Genomic DNA, 20,022 nt, shown 5'->3' with positions numbered 1-20,022 from the left:
GGGCGGGGACAACAAGAAGGCGATGCCCGGATGTTGAGGCGCGCGCACCCCGGAATCGCCCCCTCGTTTCCGGTTCGCCTTCTAGCCCCTCCCTTTCCACCTCCCAAGCTGTTGCGGTCGGTTCTGCACGCGCCAAGCGAAAGAACAGGTAAGAGTACACTCCTTCTCTTTCTCCAGTTTTCATCTTTGGTCACAGCGCCACCTCCTGATTGACTGAAGGTTCCAGCGAGGACTTATGCTTTAGGGACAAGGAATCAGTCTTCCCTTTTACCTGCGCCTTGACGGTTACTTAGCGAAAGCTAAAGATAACGAGAAAACGTACTTTTCAGGTCCTCCTAAGGTCCACATTCTTTTTTCTCGGAGGACCTGGACTCTATGGTCAGTGACGAAGAGGGGCCTCTCTCCCGTTGGCGCTTGCGTGCTGTGAGTGGTTCCGCATGCGCGGTGTGGGTAAGCGAAGCGCACGCTGAGGAGAGTCGGCGGCTGCTGAGGGCTGATCGAGTCTGATCTCTCCGACTGAAGAGCGTGGCGTGGGACCCTGGTGTGGGCTTCACACACATACCTCAGGTGACTAGTCTCTCTGATCGGTTTCTCCAGGAATTCACTTTGATTGTGTCTAGGGACGTGGGTGGTCGGTAGAGGGTAGGCCCCGGGGCTAACACCCCCTCCTTTTCCCGTCCCCGCGCGGGAAGTGTCTGGACACGACTGCCGCCACCCGCCGGCTGCGTGTCGGCCTCCCCGTGTAGCAGAGGTGTCATGGTACGGACGGAGGAATCTCGTGAAGGCAAGTGGGCCAAGTGATGGGACGGCCTCGTCAATATGCTGATAGTGGGGGTGACTTGAGGTGGGGCGGCCTGGGGAGAACGCCGTGACACCCCGCCCCAGGACGCTGAGCACTTTGCTGTCTCTAGGCCTGAGAATTCCATCCTTCCCCCCCGCCCCCTCTTCTTCCTCCCCGGCAAATCGTACCTCTCAATAGTGACCGGACAGGACACTTTGAGGAACCTGTGGATTGGGCCACGATTTTGACAAGAGTTGGGTTAAGAAAAGATCCAAGAATAGTTTGTTAACCTGAGCACTAATATTAAAAAATCGAAGCTCTTGTTACCCTGTCGCTGGAGTTGTGCGTTTCTGTAGAATGAGTCAGTCCTTAGGACGAAAGTAAAAGATACTACTGAAGAGTTTATCATTCTTCGTATCATTTTGCCGTATTTTCAGCACGGTTGAGAACAGACTTGTAGAATTAAGCGCTGTGGTCTTCCGGTTAAGCAGAACTGAAAAACACAAGATATGGATATTTTAGGTGCCTTTTGTTAACTACCCCAGACTTAGTCTACTTTAATGTTCAGTAAACAAGAAACATTGTTTCTTGGGGGAAAAGTGTAGCAAAGAAGTCTTGGTTTCTCTTCCGATTGAAGTTGTTACTCAGGGGGAAAAAAAAAGTCTTGTAACTCCGTGTCTTTGAGCAGTTTGGAATTACATAGAGCTTTACTGCCTGTTCTTAGTGCATCGGATGCCAACAGAGAGCTTCTGGTTCTCAAAAGATCTCAAGAAGATGCGGTTTTAGGGATTGGTGCTTCCTATTTCAACTACAGTGAAATAATTGAAAAGCTTTATTTGTTTAGCACTTCTGTACTAAAGTCGAGCATTCATAGAGCATAACTGATAAGTGTTAGAGCCGAATTAGGATTACCACAAGAGTTGCTTCTATCACATCATGCTTTGCTTTGGAAGGGAGTGTGGACTTCCTGTATCCATGATGATGACTGGAGCACGCAGTGATTTAAGAACTCCTGCCTACCATTTGACCAGGCAAAATTACCGACGGTTCAGGGTATTCGAAATTAGCTTGGAGCTCAGTTGTTGTATTTTGAAAGATTCTTTACTGGAGAATACATACTGTATTGTAGCACTCTGACATATTGAGGCTTTGTGGGTTAAACTCTGGATTTAGTGTCATATGACCTGGTTTTAGCTCCTGTTGTACTTAGTAAGCATTTGTCTTTGAGGAAATCATTTAGTACTTTATTTTAATAATAAAAATAATTGTTTAATGAATTAAGTTACAAAATAGAAATATTTCCTTTGCCTTTTAATATCTTATATTTGTGTAGCACATTACACTTTCCAACTCTTTGTACGTGTATATTATTTCATTTGATGTACTCCACAAACCTGTGAAGTACATGGCACACGTTAGAAGCTACACAGTTAATGGGAATACATTAGTATTCCTAAGCCACAGTTAGTAAGTAGGAGAGCAAAGTTGTAGATTATTTTTTTTGTACTTATGTACTGTCTTTCACTGTGAATGACATACTATCAGCAGTATTCCTTTATTTACATTATCTTTTACAAAGAGATTTGCACCTTCTGAAGCAGTGGCATCCATATCACTCTTCAGAATTATTTTACACTATTGCCTGTGTTCTTTTACAATCAAATTACATCTTGCTTCTCCAAAATTATCAGCTTTACTCTTTGAAGAAACTTGGTGAGTAAAAGTGGTTAGCACTTGTTAAATCTCTTAAAATGTTTCACACATTTCCATAATGTTTATTCTTATACCCAGTATGAAATGTTTTTAGCTCTCACGTTTTAGTGCTTTACATACAGATATTTGAGAACAGAAAAAAAAAGCCCTGTTTAAAAATGAACCAGCCAGCTCAGCTCTTTCTTGGTGGGTAATTCTGGCCATTGTATGTCTACTTCCCTTTATTTGCTAAATCCCTATTTCGTCAAGCTTCAAAGAGAAATATTTCTCTACCACTGTTATATGCAGCTTTATTTTTTATTAAACAGAATAGGTTAATAATAAGTTTTATGTGTCCTCTGTCCATGGAATTTTCCAGGCAAGAATACTAGAATGGGTTGCCATTCCCTTCTCCAGGGGATAATCCCGATGCATGGATCAAACCTGGTTCTCCTGCATTGCAGGCAGATTCTTTACTATCTGAGCCACCAGGGAAGCACGATATTAATACTAAAATTTATTACGTTCTAGCACTGAATGTATACACTGATGGTGCTTTTTGTTTAACGTATTTGTAACTGTCGTGTGTTTATCAATAACGTTGAGAGAAAATATAACCTAATGAATAAGACACAAACTATGGATTCAAACGTTACAGGTTCAAATTCACTTGTTAACAGTATATGACAGAACAAGATGCTTAACCCATGCTTCATATTTTTCATCTATAAAATGGGGACTATGAGGAAAGTGGTACTTCAGGAAGATAGGCAGTGGCCAGATTATATAGGACCCTGTAGGTAGCAGAAAAATGTATAAGTCAGTGGGTAAGCCACTAGGAAGATATATGTGGGTGCAGTTAGCAGTTCTCAAACTGCCCTGCAGCAGAACTCTGGTGTTTTATGAGCTGGATGTAAGTGTTCCATCTTTGAGACAGGTGGTAAGTTAGTATGTAAATTTTCACAAATTTTTCATAGGACTTGGGATCTTATTATTGCCTATATTCTGAACTTTAACAATAGTAAATTAGTTAAAGTTATCAAAAAAACATGAAAATTACCAACAGAGATTAATTTGAGAGCTTCCTTTTATAAGTATATTTCTATTCATGGAATGATTTTAGGCTTGTGGCTCATAAAAGGAGTGATGTTTAAAGTAGGTTGGGTGGATCAAAAGGAATAGTTCTAAATATATTTAGTGTGTGGAGGTTAAGAGAAACTTGAACTTTATAGTAGTGGGAATATCTACTAAAGGATTCTCAGGGTTGAGTATACCTATTGAGCAAGAGAGAAGATTATTTGGAAGTAATGGGAAAAGTGGGAGCTAAAAATTATGGTAGTTGTGAATTAAATTTATTCTTAAGAGGAAAAAAATTCAGAAGGATACGTTTTAGTTAAATTTAGTATCTTTTGTGATTAATCTTTAGTTTTTGTTGTGACATGTGATACTATAATTTTGCCTAAAATAAATGATAGAGTTGTGTGTCAGTCAACAGCAGAAGATGAGCTGGTTGGATGGCATCTCCGACTCAATGGACATGAGTTTGAGCAAACTCTAGGAGATGGTGAAGGACAGGGAAGCCTGGTGTGCTGCAGTTCATGGGGCTGCAGAGTCAGACATGGCTTGGAGACTGAGCAACAACAACAAATGATAAGAGTATATCATTTGATACATGGTTAGGGTTAAGATTTAATTTGTTGGAAAACTCTTCCCTTTATATAGTGGGTGATAATCCAGTCTTAGCCGACTTGGAGGAAGAGTAGCTTTAGTTTTGCTGATAGGTTTATAACAGTAGTGATGCTTTCTATCATTTGTTATTAAGTATTAAAATAATATTATATTTTTTATAAATGATCATTATTTTTTATGATTCCTTTGAAACTAATGGTAGAGAAACATGCAAGTCTTAGAAAAATGTGGAGCAAAATAAAAATTCAGGCTTGGTTCCCGAACATTCATCTGTTTTCTAGCACCGTTTAAGAAGTTTAAAGAGATGAGAAGGCTAAAAACTTCTTCCAGTAGCAAGATGTGAAAAATTGATATTTTTTATGTTGACCCTAACTGAACACTGACTTGATTCTTTTAAATTGCAGAATGCCGGGTCTAAGTTGTAGATTTTATCAGCACAAATTTCCTGAGGTGGAAGATGTAGTGATGGTGAATGTAAGGTCCATTGCTGAAATGGGCGCTTATGTCAGCTTGCTGGAATACAACAACATCGAAGGCATGATTCTTCTGAGTGAGTTGTCGAGAAGGCGTATCCGTTCTATAAACAAACTCATCCGAATTGGCAGGAATGAATGTGTGGTTGTTATTAGAGTGGACAAAGAAAAAGGTAAATGAGAAGAATATTTAATTTTTATTTTAATCATTTACATTTACTTAATAAATATTAATGTAATAGTGAATAAATATTTTATGTTAATTTATATCTGAAAATTTTCTGAGTTAAACTTATTTTAAAATATATTTTTTGTGCATTGCCTACTGCAGTAAAAAAAACTAAACGCCTCTTTTTGTACTTAAACTCTTTTACATACAAAGTTGTTAGAGAAGGATGCCAATTAACCACCTAAACAAAACCTTTTAAGTTAGTAGTGGTTTAATTAGTTCATCCAGGACTAGCTTTTGTAAAAGTAAATGAATTTTAGGAATATTTTATGTCTTTAAAAAATACAGATCTAGAACTGAATACTGTCTCTCTGATAATCAGAATGTCTGTGACCCCCAGATCCTGCGGTCCTTTGGGATCTTTCAGGCAGAGGTGAATAGGTATTCATTTATTTACTGTGTTATTTATTCAGACAGTGTGTGTGTGTGTATGCACGAGTGTATGCAGTGTGCACACTGTGCTGAGTCGTGACTCATTGGGTACCCCTTCTTTGGACCCCATGTAAATCTTCACCTTTGTGAACACATTGTTTCTAAATATATTGTACGATACCAATGAGTAGGTTTTGTCTTCAGTTAACATAGTTAAGATCGGTTTCAGCCGTCTCACTATAATCTGTCAGATGTTCCTTTCATTCACGTAGTTACCATCTTGCTTAAAAGACTAGTCAGTAACCCTGACTGAACTTGTCTTTCTGAATCTCTTCAGCCATCTAGTTAATTGATACTTTTGCAAATGAGTGATTTTATACATAACTGACTTTTTGTTATAATCTTAGATAATAAACTTTGGAGACAGCTTGTATTACCTCTTAAGAGGTGCTGCCGTTAGCACACTGATTATTCTAAATGCTTTGATATGACTTACTTGTAGCACTCTCCGTAGCCCCCATTTATTAAACTACTTGAAGACTGAGATTATTTCTTTTAATTTTGTGCTTAATCACTGCCCTAGTAGGACCTCAGCTGGTGTCTTAGCTTATATCGCTTTCCTATTATATGAAATAGATACACAAAAAGGAATCAAATACATTTTCAACTGCAGTCAGAAAAAGTGAAAGGGTATACTTGTATAAGTACAGTAGATAGATGCAAAAATGTATTTTCATAACAATATTGTACAGTGTATATTAAAAACATGAAACAGTAATCTAAATTGTGGTTAAATAAATCATGACACAGCCAGGCAAAACAATTTTCTACAGAATGAAATCTGAATATTCTGATATGAAAAGATCTCCAGGATAAGATAAGAAAAAAGCAAAGTGCAGAAGATCCTATAGAGGGGATCCATTTCTGATACTAGAAGTTTAAGTCCTGTTGGATAAGCCATTCAACATAACTGCTGTCAACCCTAAGCAAGCATCTAAATGGGTGGTAAGTTTTATCCAAAGACAATGGGAGCAACCAAAAGCAGGCTGAAACTGAAGGCAAGTTAACACTTGGAAGACAGGACTGCACTGGATAAGTTTTACAGCCTTTTGACTGAGTGCCATGTTATAGACACTTCTAAGCAGGGCAGTGAAGATTCTAAAGGAAAACCCACAGTCTTAATGGCTTAAGAGCCAGAGATAAGAATTCTGGACAGCCACAACAGTTGGAAAGTGATCGGGGTTAGAGAAAGAGACACAGAGAGCCCCTAAGTTTATATATAAAAATTCTGCTCAAATCTATAGCTGACTCCTGAAACTACTTGTAGAGGTTAGACTGCGAGCAGCCCAACAGGATAAAAATCTAGACAAATTTTGTTTGCTTTCCATCTGGGGAGACAGCTCTGTATAGTTTTGAATTCAGACAAGTTAACTGCTAAAACAAATTGAGTATCCTTGGGAGTTCCCTGGCAGTAGTACAGTGGTTAAGACTCTGTACCTTTGCTGCCAGAGGTGGGAGTTCAGTCCCTGTTTGGGGAACTCATCCCCCACAAGCCATGCAGAGTGCACAACAAAAAAAAAAATCAGTATCTTTAAGAGGAACCTAAAGGAATTCAGATCCTCTGCCACGTATCTTCTAATGTCCAGGATACAATTCAGAATTGCTAAATATTTGAACAGGAAAATACGACCCATTTGAAAAAGATAATCAGTGGAGACTGACCTAGAGATGACCCTGATGTTGGAATTAGCAGATAAGCATTTTAAATAATATGTTTTAACTACTCGAGGATATCAGGAAAATGTACTTGTAGTGAGTGAACAGAAATCTTAGTGGAGAAATTAGAAACTCTCATAAAGAACTAAATACAATTTCTAGAAGTGAAATTTTTTTTAGTATCTAAAAAATTCAATGCATAGGCTACCATCAGATAAAAGATGACAGAAGGCTTCTTGAAATTTGAAGGTAGTTCATTTACAAAGAACCAATCTGAAGAACTGAGAGGAAAAAAAGAGCAACCTATTAACAATCAAAAGCTTTATTCCAAGAGAAGAGAAAGAAAAAGCAGAAAATACATTTGAAGAAACCATGGCCAGAAGTGTCCCATATTTGCTGGGAGAAAAAATGTTTACACATTAGAGAAGCTCAGCCAACCTGAAGCAGGATAAATACTAAGACCACGTCTAGGAATACCAAACTATTGAAAAACAAAATCTTCAAAATAGCCAAGGAAAATGATGCTATTTACAGGGGAACAGTAATACAAATTACAGTGGCATTCTTTTATTGGAAATAATGAAGGTCAGAGCATTGAATGACATCTGTAAAACACTGAAAGAAAACTATCAAACCAGAATTCTGTTTCTAAAGAAAATATTCAGCAATAAAAATCAAATGAAGACATTATCAGATAAATAGACTAGGGGAATTTCTTACAAGACAGAACTGCATTATAAGAGATGGTAAAGGAAGTTATTTAGGCTGAAAGATATTAGGTTGATGCAAAAGCATGGTTTCGGACCCTGGATTTTAAATCATTATAACTAGGCTCAAACACATGTTTATTAAGCAAAATAGGAACCATTGCAATCAATACATTTTTGCAAAAGAGAAATAAGTTGGTTGGTTCCTGTAGCAAAAAAATCCGTGCTTCAGGATTTGACGAACTCTTGGGAAGCATTTTCTGCTTCCTGCTGGTTGTCGACTGCAAAAAGTTGTCAAGGTCTTGAAGAACTGGTAGCCAGTTGGCAAAAGGTCTGGTGAATATGACAGAGGAGGCAAAACTTCGTAGCCTAATTCATTCAACTTTGGAAGCTTTGGTTGTGCAAATGTGCAGTCGGGCATTGTTGCAGAGAAGAATTGGGCCCTTTCTGTTGACCAATGCCAGCTACAAGGTTGCAGTTTTCGGTGCATCTCATAGATTTGCTGAGCATACTTCTCAGATGTAATGGTTTCACTGGGATTCAGAAAGCTGTAGTGGATCAAACTGGCAGCAGACCACCAGACAGTGACGATGACTTTTGGTGCAAGTTTGACTTTTAAGAAGTGCTTTGGAGCTTCTCAGTCCAACACTGAGCTGGTCGTCGCTGGTGGTTGTACAAAATCTACTTTTTGCCCAACATCACAATCCAGTTGAGAAATGGTTCATTGTAATTGCATAGAATAAGAGAAGATGACACTTCAAAACGATTATTTTTTTGATTTGTGGTGAGTTCTTGAGGCACCCACTTACTGAGCTTTTTCACCTTTCCAATTTGCTTCAAATGCCGAATAACGTAGAATGGTCGACATTGAGTTCTTCGGCAACTTCTCGTGTAATTTTAAGAGGATCAGCTTCCATGATACTCTCCGTTGTTGTCAACTTCCGATGGCCAGCCACCACACTCCTCATCTTCAAGGCTCTCGTCTCCTTTGCAAAACTTCTTGAACCACCACTGCACTGTACGTTGGTTAGCAGTTTCCGGCCAAATGCGTTGTTGATGTTGCAGCTTGTCTCCTGCTTTATGACCCATTTTGAACTTGAATAAGAAAATCACTCAGATTTGTTTTTCGTCTAACATCATTTCCATAGACTATTTCCATAGTCTAAAATACATAAATACATATGAAATAAATAGCAAGTAATAATTCACTAGCAAAAATCATAAAGCAATAAATGCATGTTAAAATAATGTATAACAGCCACATTTAAGAATGTATTCCAGCAAATTTCAACAGTGCAAAACTGCAATTACTTTTGCACCAACCTAATGTGGGTAAAGGGGAAAGACCATTTTCTCTTTCTTTTTTTTTTTTTAATTTTTATTGGGGTATAGTTGATTTACAATGTTGTGTCAGTTTTAGGTGTACAGCAGAGTGAATTAGTTATACATGTATCCAATCTTTTTTAGATTCTTTTCCCATATAAGCCATTATAGAGCTTTGAGTATAGTTATATGTAGTAGTGTATATATGTCAATCCCGGTCTTCCAATTTATCTCCCCATCTTATCCCCTGGTAGCTGTGAGTAATACTCCATTGTGTATGTGTACCACATCTTTATGCATTCCTCCATTGTTGGACATTTATGTTGCTTTTATGTCCTGGCTATTGTAAAGAGCATTCCAGTGAAGACTGGGGCGCCCTCTCTTAATTCTTTAAAATACATTTAACTTCTTGTTTCATTTTGTGCCCATGGGACTTTCATTTATGAAGGTGACTGGTGACATGGAGTGGCCATGCCATTGAAAGAAGATTTTTATTACTAAAGTTTCCCAGGAAATGGGGACCCAGCATGCTGTGCAAAGCCATGTGAGGAAGCACCAGTTTTGATCAGGAGGCAGAAGGAGCAAGGAGAAACCTTAGGCCAGACCTTTATTGAGGTTTCCGTGAGAAAGGCAAGGCAGGTCGTTGTAAACAGTTTACAGTTGGCTCATCTGAATAGTATGGGCAGTGCCTGGTGCATGGGGACTGCCTCTGGTTGTCTGGTATCTAGCCCTACTTCGGTTCAGGGCATGGGGGAGTATTGGCCTGATGTGTGGAACTTTGATGAGATGGTTGGGGACATGGGCTCTGGGTTTGCATGTGAAAAGCTCCCATTGAGCCCTTGGCTAGTACTGGGCAGCAGTCTCTTTCCCAGTCAGCCAGGCCACAGATGTCAGAACATCAAGAATACAGAAAACATGATACAGTTGATCCCCTGATGCTTAATAGACATGGTTTTAGCTCTCATTTGGATAATTGAAATTATTAGTTCCCTCTGCCAAGGTAACATTACATGATGACAAAAATTTACTTTAAAACATGATACTTGTACATAATATATGTACTTCTTATGCAGTTTTTTGTTGATAAAATTTAAAGTAGGGAGTAAGTGTAAGTATGCCAACCCAGCAATATAGTTGTGAAAATTGTCACAGTGATTTGTTGATACCTGGAGAGAAATAATGTTTTCACATTTTTCTCATACAGGATATATTGATTTGTCAAAAAGAAGAGTTTCACCAGAGGAAGCAATCAAATGTGAAGATAAATTTACCAAATCCAAAACTGTAAGTTGATTTTTTAGTCAAATTAGTCCACTGTTCAATCTGTTTAGTAAATAATCTACATGGCATGTTGCTGGCAGAAACAAAAACCTAGATTTTCTGGATCTGTATTTCCGTTTTCAGTTCTGTGTTATATAGGAAAATAATTTGAAGACTTCATTTCAAAAGAGTGTGACTTCAGTGAGACATCCGTTGTCTCACGATGTTACTACCTTAAAGCACTGAAATCTAATGTTCTCAGATCAGTACCAGACCATTAGTGTTTTTAAGCTCTTTTATGTTAAATTAACTATGAGTGATTTCAGCTGATTTGGTTGTCATAACATGTAAGTTTTGACTTTCAACTCTTCTGGGGTAAGGATCACAGAGACAACCAGCTTTTGTGTGCTAAAAAAAATAAATAAGGTTTGTAAAATGTGTTTGAATTTTGTTTGAAAGCAAGGCAAGGGGCCTGTTACTTGGTGTGGGTCTTCACCCTTCACACACTTTTTTTTTTTTTTCGCTCTAATTTGCTACTTATCCACAGTAAGCACTAATAAAGCAAGAACTGTCATTTCTTCATTGTCATCTTCCTGTGTTTTTCTGTTCTTTGGTCCTATTTAGATTTTCCTTTGTTCCCTAGATCTTCAGTTCTTATTGGGAGTTTCCATTGCTTCTCTTTTCTTTATCCTTCTTTTGTGTCTTTTGTTCTCTTCTGCCCTGTGTGTTTTTATCTTCAAGGTAAAATGACAAGAAAACTGTAAATAAAGAGAAGATTTTTAAAATCTTGCTTAACCCTGGTAAAAGAGTAAAATTACAAAAGCCGTGAGACCATTACCCAAATCTTTCAAGTTCCACCAAGTCCAAATTTGAGAAGCACGTCTCTAGGAAATTTCCATTTTGTTTTGTTCCCCTAGGCTATTGGAAAATGCTGTAAAATGAGTACATGAGTAGATCTTACTGGGATGATACAATGTTAGAATGAAATAGCCAATGATACCACCTTCCCTTGGTCAGTTTTTGTGTGTAATTAAGATGAAATCTTCTTTCTTAATACACTTTCTCTTCTTTGAGCCCTTTTATTTTTCAGAGATTAGAAAAATTAGCAGCAGTGAGTAGGAGATGGGTAGGATTGAAGGATAATTGTTAAATGATAACAGAGCAAAAGAAATACTAAAATCTCCGTCCTGGTTCTGTGCTGTCATGTTGGTGTTGTTGGGGGGGTGTGTATGTGTGTATGTGTATGTTTTTGTTAAGTTGTTTCTGACTCTTTGCAACCCCATGGACTGCAGCCCACCAGGCTCCTCTGTCCATGGAATTTTCCAGGCAAGAATACTGGAGCAGGGTGCCATTTCCACATCCAGAGGATCTTCCCAATCCAGGGATCGAGCCCGCATCTCTTGTGGAATAGTAGTCCTAATGTCTTACATTTGATCCATGTAAGAACTCTCTACAATAAAAAGGAGAGTTACTGGTATCTCCCTTTTCTAGATGAGGAAACATAATCAGAGAGGTTGGTTTGGCCCAGAATTGACTTGCTCTGGATCTTAGGCTATCAATGCTATGCTGTCTGTGTTTGTTCACCCACTTGAGTTCATTGTTATGGAAAAGTAAATAATTATGGGGGAAAAAATGTTTTCATTTGGTAATCTTTTGTTAAGGAGTTACTCTAATCACAGTAACCAAAGGTTTGTTTTTATATGCTGTCTTCTAAAATGTAAAAATTTCTTTCTTAAAAAACATATAGATCTCTTATCCTTGAATTGTTGTGCTCTTCATATTTTTTCTAGGTTTACAGCATTCTTCGTCATGTTGCTGAAGTCTTAGAATACACCAAGGATGAGCAACTGGAAAGCCTGTTCCAGAGGACTGCCTGGGTCTTCGATGACAAGTACAAGAGACCCGGATATGGTGCCTATGATGCATTTAAGCACGCAGTCTCGTAAGAACTCCTCCTTAGCTCTGCTTTTCCCTCAGTATTACAGATGCTGGGCCTAGCACACAGGTTGAGAGCCTGACATTTAGTAACACAACATCCATGTAGTAAGTCCTTGTCAAATTTAGATAAAAATATTTTAGTATAAAAGGCCTATGATATGGGCCAGTCCTCTAAAGCTGAGCCTGTATGATTTGGTGTTCCATAGTTGGGTAGTTCTTTAAAACATCTGACACCATTGCCTTAAATCTTTTCCTCTCCAAGTTTTGTGATTGTCCTCGGTGACTTCAGGGCCAGCATAGACATTTCATTTAAACTGTAATCTCTTGTTTTTTTTACCTCAGCTGCTTAGACCTTCAGCCCACGCCATGTTAGCCAGTTTTCCACATGACCTCACCCTGGGTCTTACTATCACCAGGATTTGCTCCTCCAAAATCTTTAATTCACACATTCTGTTCTTTTACCACGGCCTCCTGTCCTTCCAGCTGCCACACTGTCCTACTCTGTCATCTTAATTCGTATATCAAGCTCTGATTCCAGACCCTTTCTTTCCTCCCTGTCTTTTCACCCTTTCCTGCCTTCTCTTTCTTACTCAGCATAGACACACCATGGTCCATCATTTCAACAAGCTTCTTGCCAGTATCATGAGCTTTGCCCTGTTTTTCCTTCTGTTACATCCAGCCTTGGAGCGATGTTCCTGCCTTCTCTGCACTTACAGACTGCTGGGTGCTGCTAGGAAAAACCACAGTCTTACAGGTTGGTGCCACTGCATATTCATGGTCTCCAACCTCAGCTGGGCCTTAACTGCTGCCCCACACCCTCTTTGCTCCTGATCACTTCTTCCTCCCATTCTTAGATTGGCTGTTTCAGAACTTTTCCACACTTGCCCAGATACCCACTCTATCCCTCTTACCTCACTCTCACCTGCTGCACTCACTGCCTGAAAAAGAAGCCATTGCATAGGATCACCTCCGTTTCCTTCCACTATCTCATCCAGCTTATCTCTGTCCCACCTGTCATTACCTTCTGTGCTCCTGTCACACTGGAATTCGGGTCATTCTTGCTCTCAAACTAATCTTACCACCTGTGCCCAGCTATTCCTGAGGAATATCATCTCCATCTGTTATTCCCTCCCTTGAGTCTTCAGCCTTTTTCTTTATTGGTTTTGCTCTATCAGCATAAAAATATGCTCTAGATTTTTCCCATTTATACTAAAAAACAAACTTTTCAACCTGCCCTCTACGTCCTGTAGGAAGCACAATGTCCTCTCCTTTTAACAGCCAGACTTCTTAAGTTCTCTGTACTTACTATCTCTACTTCTGCACCTCCCACTCCTTCTAGATGTTAACGCTTCACAAGCAGCCTCACCACAGCATCGTTACTTGCCAACCCTTGTCCTTCCAAGGGAGATTAGTCTCCTCAGCCCTCAGAATGGCCTCAGCCTCAGAATGGACTTTGAACTGTTAGAACCTCCATCATGCCTACTCACCTGAGGCTCCAGATCCCTTCCACCTTACCCCCTCCCCTTATGTGACTTAATTTTTTTTATGTCAAATTGTGGGAAAGGTGAGAAGAGTAATAATTATGACAGCAAACATATATGTAATTCTCACAACCACCTATGGTATAAGTGCTATTATTCCTATCTTACAGATGAGGAAATTGAGGCAGAGATTAAATTGTCCAAGTTCATACAGCCAGCAAATGGTAGAGCCAGGATTCAAACACAAGCATTCTAGGTCTGTCCAGAGTTTATGCTATTAGAGCATCAAGCACTGCTTTGTATTTCTGTCCTCCCTGACTTTAGTCTTGGGCTCCTCAGTCAGTACATCTCTTACCTCAGTTTGCTGTCATCATTGGCCCTGCTTACAGCTTCTGCCTCCTGCACCTTCTCCATTACTGCTCTGCGTTAACATTTAACAAATTAACATTCATCCTAGCGAATTAATCTTCATTTATTACCATTAAAGTTCTTCTCTTGCTTCGTCAGCCATGTTGCAGCTGTCCAGATTTAACTCATGATAATTCAATGCCACATGTGCTTCATTTTTTTTTTTTTTTTCCTTTTAGTTAAAATTTCTGAGATAGTTGGAAACAATGTTTTTTGCCTCCAAAGCCATTTTGGTCACTCAACAATGGTAACCACTGTTCTGAAATTATGTGTGTGTCATTATCATTTATGGTATTGATACATATAAATGTGTGAGTAGTTATGAAAAGTACATACAGAATCTTTTTTATGTTTTAAAATATTTTATTTACAAAATTTATCAGTGTTGGGTTTTCAATACTTTACATTTTTACTTGTAATGCTGTTACTGTAAATTTCAGTAATCTATCAATTTCTCCAAATTGATATGTGTATGCCTACTTCATACTAATTTCTATATAGTATTTACTTGTGAGAATATGCCCTTTTTTTTTGTTCCTCTGTTAAAAAAGGTTTAGGTAATCCCCCTCCTCCACCCCCCGGTTTTCAAATAGTGCTATGTGAATATCCATGTACATGTCTCTCTGTACACATTTGGAAATTTCTAAGATAGACACCTCAGAATAGAATTGTTGAGTCATGGGACTGATTATATGAGTGTTTGTATTTCTCTTCATCAACATTTGATATATATCTCAGATTTTTCTTTTCTTTTTGCCAAACAGATTGAGTCTAATATTATCTTGTTTGGGTTTGCGTTTTTCTGGTTGTTGGTGGAAGTTGACCACTTTTCATATGTTAATTGACCATTTGTCTTTTGTGAAACATGTTCATCTCATTTTCTTTTTTTTTTCTGTTGGCTTGTCTTTTAGTATATCAGAATTTTCTTAAAACAGTCTTGTTAAAATCCTATCATTCTTTTAGTCATTATTTCTTTTTTTCCATTTGTTAATTTGTTCAACAAACATGCCAGTGAACAAGACTCTGGTCCCTGTTTGTGGCCTTACGAGGGTCAGATGAAATGCCACTTCATTCTTGAAGGCCTTTCTGACCCCACTGATACCTTCCTCACCTCACCCCAGAAGTGCAAAAATGCACTTCTGTTTTTGTTTTTTTATTTTTTTCCATGTTTTTGTTCTTTTTGAGCTCCTTGAAGCAAGGACTGCTAATTACATGGATATGCTTAATTATAGTGGGATGTGAGATATATAAGCAGAATTCATTTTATTGCACTTCGCAAGTACTGCATTTTTTACAGATTGAAGGTTTGTGGCAACCTTGCATCAAGCAAGTCTGTTGGTGCCAGTTTTCCAACAGCCTTTGCTCACTTCATGTCTCTGTGTCACATTTTGACAATTCTTGCAATATTTCAAACTTTTTCATTATTTTGTTGTAATCTGTGATCCCTCGATGTTACTATTGCAAGAAGATTACATCTCCCTGAAGACTTAGATGATGTTTACCATTTTTTAGGAATGAAGTATTTTTAACAGAAAACAACAGTATGGCATAGGCGTAACTTTTATATGCACTGAGAAACCAAACATGTGACTCACTTTATTGCTAAACGTGCTTTATTGTGGTCTAGAACCGAACCCACAATATCTTCAAGGTATGCCTGTATAGGAGACATGAAATTGCTTGCTTTAGTCAGATCTCTAAAATTTTCCTTTTAATAATGATCATTTGGGTGTTTTCTTTTTGTCATACAGGCCTAAGCACTTCACTTGCATTATCTCATTTAATTCTGCAGTCCAGTGAGATCCCCTGTTTTTATTCTTGTTTTACAAATTTGGAAATTGAGATCTAGAAAGGCCCCCAAGCACAAAGCTGTTAAATTGTGAAGCTAAGATTTGAACTCTTCTGACACTAAACGCTGTGCTCTTAAACATTATTCTGTTATATTACCTTTGGTGTCCTAATTATCAGTAAAGTAACCTTGACATTTTGTTGTGTGTGTTTTCTTTCAGAGATCCATCTATTTTGGATAGCTTAGATTTGAATGAAGATGAACGGGAAGTACTCATTAACAATATTAATAGGCGTTTGACCCCACAGGCTGTCAAAATTCGAGCAGGTAAATGATTTTTTAAATGCTGTTTAAAATATTTTGCATATACCAGAAAAGCTATTAAATAATGAGCCTCACCAAAGAATATGTTGCTATATCAACATCTACCTTTTTGTAAATGTTTTTCACAGCAAGAAAAGCTAAAGAAATTAAGTAATTTTTGCTTCTACTGAGTTATCGTAAAATGCATATATATTGACACAAGTAATTTTTGCTTCTACTGAGTTATCATAAAATGCATATATATTGACACAAGTAAATGAGCTCAGCTAACCTTAAGTTGGCCCTTTTTTTGGGTGGAGTGATTATTTTGTTTTAGTGCATGCTTTAAAATTCTGACAGTACAGTAATATCCTCCCATGCCTCTGGATTAACCACTGTTAATTTGGGATCTATTCTTTCAGCATTTTTTTCTATACCTATGCTGTATAGGAATGTATGCTATTTATGTTCAGATATAAGTTTTTATGTTTTCATAAGAATGGGATCATAGTGTGCACCATTTTCTTCAACTAGCTATTTCCATTTGGTATACCATGGCTGCCCTTCCATGTAGAACTTGGAAGATCATTCTCATTTTGAATGTTAGGTAATATTGCATAGAATAATAAACCTTGATATCAGCCAGTCTCCTCTTGAATGTTCAGGTTGAGCCAGTCTTTTTTACTGTAGTTGACCCTTAAACAATGTATAAGAGGGTTGCCCACCCTCTGCGCACTCGAAAATTCATATATAATCTCGTCAGTCCTGTGTGTCTGTGATTCTGCATCCAAGATTCAACTACCATGGCTCATGTAGTATTGTAGTGTTTACTTTTGAAAAAAATCAATATGTTAAGGAGACCATGCAGTTCAAGGCTGTATTGTTAAGGGTCAGCTAACTGTATTACAAAAAACACTGTATTTTAACACCTTTATACACATAGACTTACCCATTTATACAGGTGTTCTATAAGGCAAATTCTTAAAAGTAGGATTGCTGGGTCAGAGTATGCCGTTTTAAACTATTCTAGACAATTTGTAGTTATGTTACTTTGGTTTTTTATAATTTATTTGGGGGGCTTTGCTGGGTCTCTGGCTGTGCAGGCTTTTCTCTAGTTGCAGTGTCCAGACTTCTCATTGTGGTGGCTTCTCTTGTTGCAGAGCAAAGGCTCTAGGGTGCTTGGGCTTCAGTAGTTGCAGCTCCTGAGCACGGGCTCAGTTGTTGTGGTGCATTAGTCTAGTTGCTCCTTGGCATCCTGGATCTGGGATTGAACCCGTCTCCTGCATTGGCAGGCAGATCCTTGGCCAGAGTCACCAGGGAAGCCTCTGTGGTTATTTCATTCAGATTTCATCACACTCCTCCTAACCATTTCACAAATAAGTAACTGAAGCACAGAGGGGTTGGAATTATGATTTCAACCCAAATAATTCAAGATGTTTGTTAGATTTGTCTGTTTTTTATAGTTTCATCATTCAGGGGCTTGATGTTGATGAGAAGATATGATGTCCCTGCATGTTCAGGTATTTTTAAATATGAAAGTTAATAGCTGGAGTTGATTTCTAATTGAAAAGGTGATGAAAGCTTTCATAAGTATTTGTCATATCTCTGATTGCTTTTTAAACTTAAATTTTTTTTGCCTATTTTGGAATAAGCTTTTGAATTTCTGTAATTTTAGATATTGAAGTGGCTTGTTATGGTTATGAAGGCATCGATGCCGTAAAAGAAGCTCTGAGAGCGGGTTTGAATTGTTCTACAGAAACCATGCCCATCAAGGTGAGTAGTCTGTTTTCTCCCTCCCTACTGAAATATCCACTTAATCCAAAATTAAATCCAGATTTTTTTAATGATCATACTTCATATCAAGTGTTATTAAAAGTGGCTCTTGATGATACTTCTAAGGAAGGTTTACAATTACGTGTAGGCTTTCGTTGTAGCTTCTGCTACTGCCACTATGGATAGAGATTCCTATCGGTAGTTAGTGCCAAAGAACCAGCTAAACTGCCTTTACAGTAAGTAGTCACAGTGCCCACTATGCTCATAGAATCTTGAAAAGGACAATATATTCTCTTATATTCACATACAGCTTTCGGGAGATTTGGCCTGACTCTTTCATTAGCAATAAAATTAACTGGATGGCTATTAATCAGAATCTCTTAGAAGAATTTCTTCCATCGGTTTAGTTTAGAACCAAATAGGAATCTTTTTTGTTTGTTTTAGAGACATATTATCCATTGTGCCAGTGATGCCTATAGTTAGCTTAACCACCAAAGATCCAGAAGTCATAATTCTTCATATTTGGTATGCAGCAGACTACTTCTACTACTGTGTTACATCATAGTATCAATTAGCTTCAATTAGCCTCTGCTACATTAACAAACTACCCCAAATTGCCGTGCTTCGGAACTGGGAGTAAATTTTGGGATGGTTTGTTTTTAAAGCAGCAGATTAGCAAAATGATTCTCAAACATCCTAATTGTTACGTGGTCTGTAGGTACATTCATAATTGAATTTTTGTCTTCCTTAGATTAACCTAATAGCTCCTCCTCGGTATGTAATGACTACAACCACCCTGGAGAGAACAGAAGGCCTCTCTGTCCTCAATCAAGCTATGGCTGTTATAAAAGAAAAAATTGAGGAGAAGAGGGGAGTCTTCAATGTTCAAATGGAGGTGAGGTCAATACTAGGATTTTTTGCCTTGTTATTAAAGTTTTAAGTTTCAGTCATGTAACTGGTTTGTCTTCTAAATATCTGATCGTTGACTTACAAAACATGAGATATGTTTAAAACTACAAGTCCTCTAAGTATAAAATAGTCATTGACTCGAGTTCCTAAAAGAGTTTTTAAAAGTAAATAAGAACTATCACGGGGTGGTTATTCAAGACTGTGGTCACTGATCCCCCAAAGTCAAAAAAATAAAGACAATGAAAATAACTGAAGAAAGAAAGGATTGATTATTGTCAGAATTTAGAATGCTTGAAGTTTGATTTCAGATGAGGAACTACAATAGCATCCTATGTTTTTCTCATCTCAACAAGAACAAAACTGAATTTTCATATATAATTTTCAAAATAAATTTCTTCTGTGGAAGAAATTTTGAAGCCAGAGATGGATTTTTACAGGTCATCTTTTTGTGTGTTTGAAAGATATAGCCACTATACAGCCAATATATATTTTCAGTTTTATTATCTCATGGGATTGGTAGTATTTCAGTGCTCAGAATAAGAGTTAAAATACCAAGCAGTAATAGTATTGAAACTGAAGTTGTGTGTGTTTAACTACATTCACATTGAAATTGTGCCTTTGCTTCCACAGCCCAAAGTGGTCACAGATACAGATGAGACCGAACTTGCAAGGCAGCTGGAGAGGCTTGAGAGAGAAAATGCAGAAGTGGATGGAGATGATGATGCAGAAGAAATGGAAGCCAAAGCTGAAGATTAACTTTGTGGGAAACAGAGTCCAGTTTAAGGAACACAAAGCAGCCTTCCTGGCTGTAAACCCTAGACTTAAAAGTTTTCCAGTATTGAAAACTTCAAAGCTGAATATTTTTTATTTCTAAGTATTTAAATGTTCCAACAGACCAAAACATGAACTGCCCTCCTAAATGTTAGCTGTTTACACACAGTAGCTCCAAAACCTTGAGCATTTTTTAAGGGAGTGGCCTGATTTCACTAGAGACAGATCTTCAAGATGAGACATAAATTTGGCTTATGATTTCCATTTCTGATATCTCCAGATTGGCACCCCTTTGTAGTTTAGTGCCTCCATGAGATTTACCAGAGGCACCCAAAGTGAATAGTTCCAACCTTTCTATATAAAATGTATCAAGCAAACATTAAATAAATTTCTGGGATATTTAACCAT

The 20,022-nt window shown here is 38.0% G+C and overlaps 1 protein-coding gene across 2 annotated transcripts; it reads left to right on the top strand.

Moving 5' to 3' along the window:
- The first annotated feature begins 6 nt into the window (after positions 1–6).
- EIF2S1 (eukaryotic translation initiation factor 2 subunit alpha) lies at positions 7–20,018 on the top strand. 2 transcript variants are annotated; one of them, XM_043920881.1, is made up of 8 exons: positions 7–148; positions 4,567–4,808; positions 10,187–10,266; positions 12,033–12,184; positions 16,079–16,185; positions 17,837–17,934; positions 18,686–18,829; positions 19,474–20,018. In XM_043920881.1, the coding sequence occupies exons 2-8, from the start codon at positions 4,568–4,570 to the stop codon at positions 19,597–19,599; spliced, it is 948 nt and encodes a 315-aa protein (XP_043776816.1). In that variant the 5' UTR covers positions 7–148; position 4,567; the 3' UTR covers positions 19,600–20,018. The 2 variants fall into 2 exon arrangements, with proteins under 2 accessions (XP_043776816.1, XP_043776817.1); XM_043920882.1 differs by lacking the exon at positions 7–148 and adding an exon at positions 399–567.
- Positions 20,019–20,022: the final 4 nt, after the last annotated feature.

The sequence above is a fragment of the Cervus elaphus genome, chromosome 12 (assembly GCF_910594005.1).
Source record: "Cervus elaphus chromosome 12, mCerEla1.1, whole genome shotgun sequence".
Taxonomy (NCBI): domain Eukaryota; kingdom Metazoa; phylum Chordata; class Mammalia; order Artiodactyla; family Cervidae; genus Cervus; species Cervus elaphus.
Note: the sequence above shows the minus strand (reverse complement) of the source record. Positions and strands in the feature narration are given on the sequence as shown.

Excerpts from the sequence above, each read along its gene's own strand:
- EIF2S1 (XM_043920881.1), top strand. The coding sequence starts at position 4,568 with ATGCCGGGTCTAAGTTGTAGATTTTATCAGCACAAATTTCCTGAGGTG. Across the intron at positions 4,809-10,186 it reads TAGAGTGGACAAAGAAAAAG|GATATATTGATTTGTCAAAA; the intron begins GTAAATGAGAAG and ends TTTCTCATACAG. Across the intron at positions 10,267-12,032 it reads AATTTACCAAATCCAAAACT|GTTTACAGCATTCTTCGTCA; the intron begins GTAAGTTGATTT and ends TATTTTTTCTAG.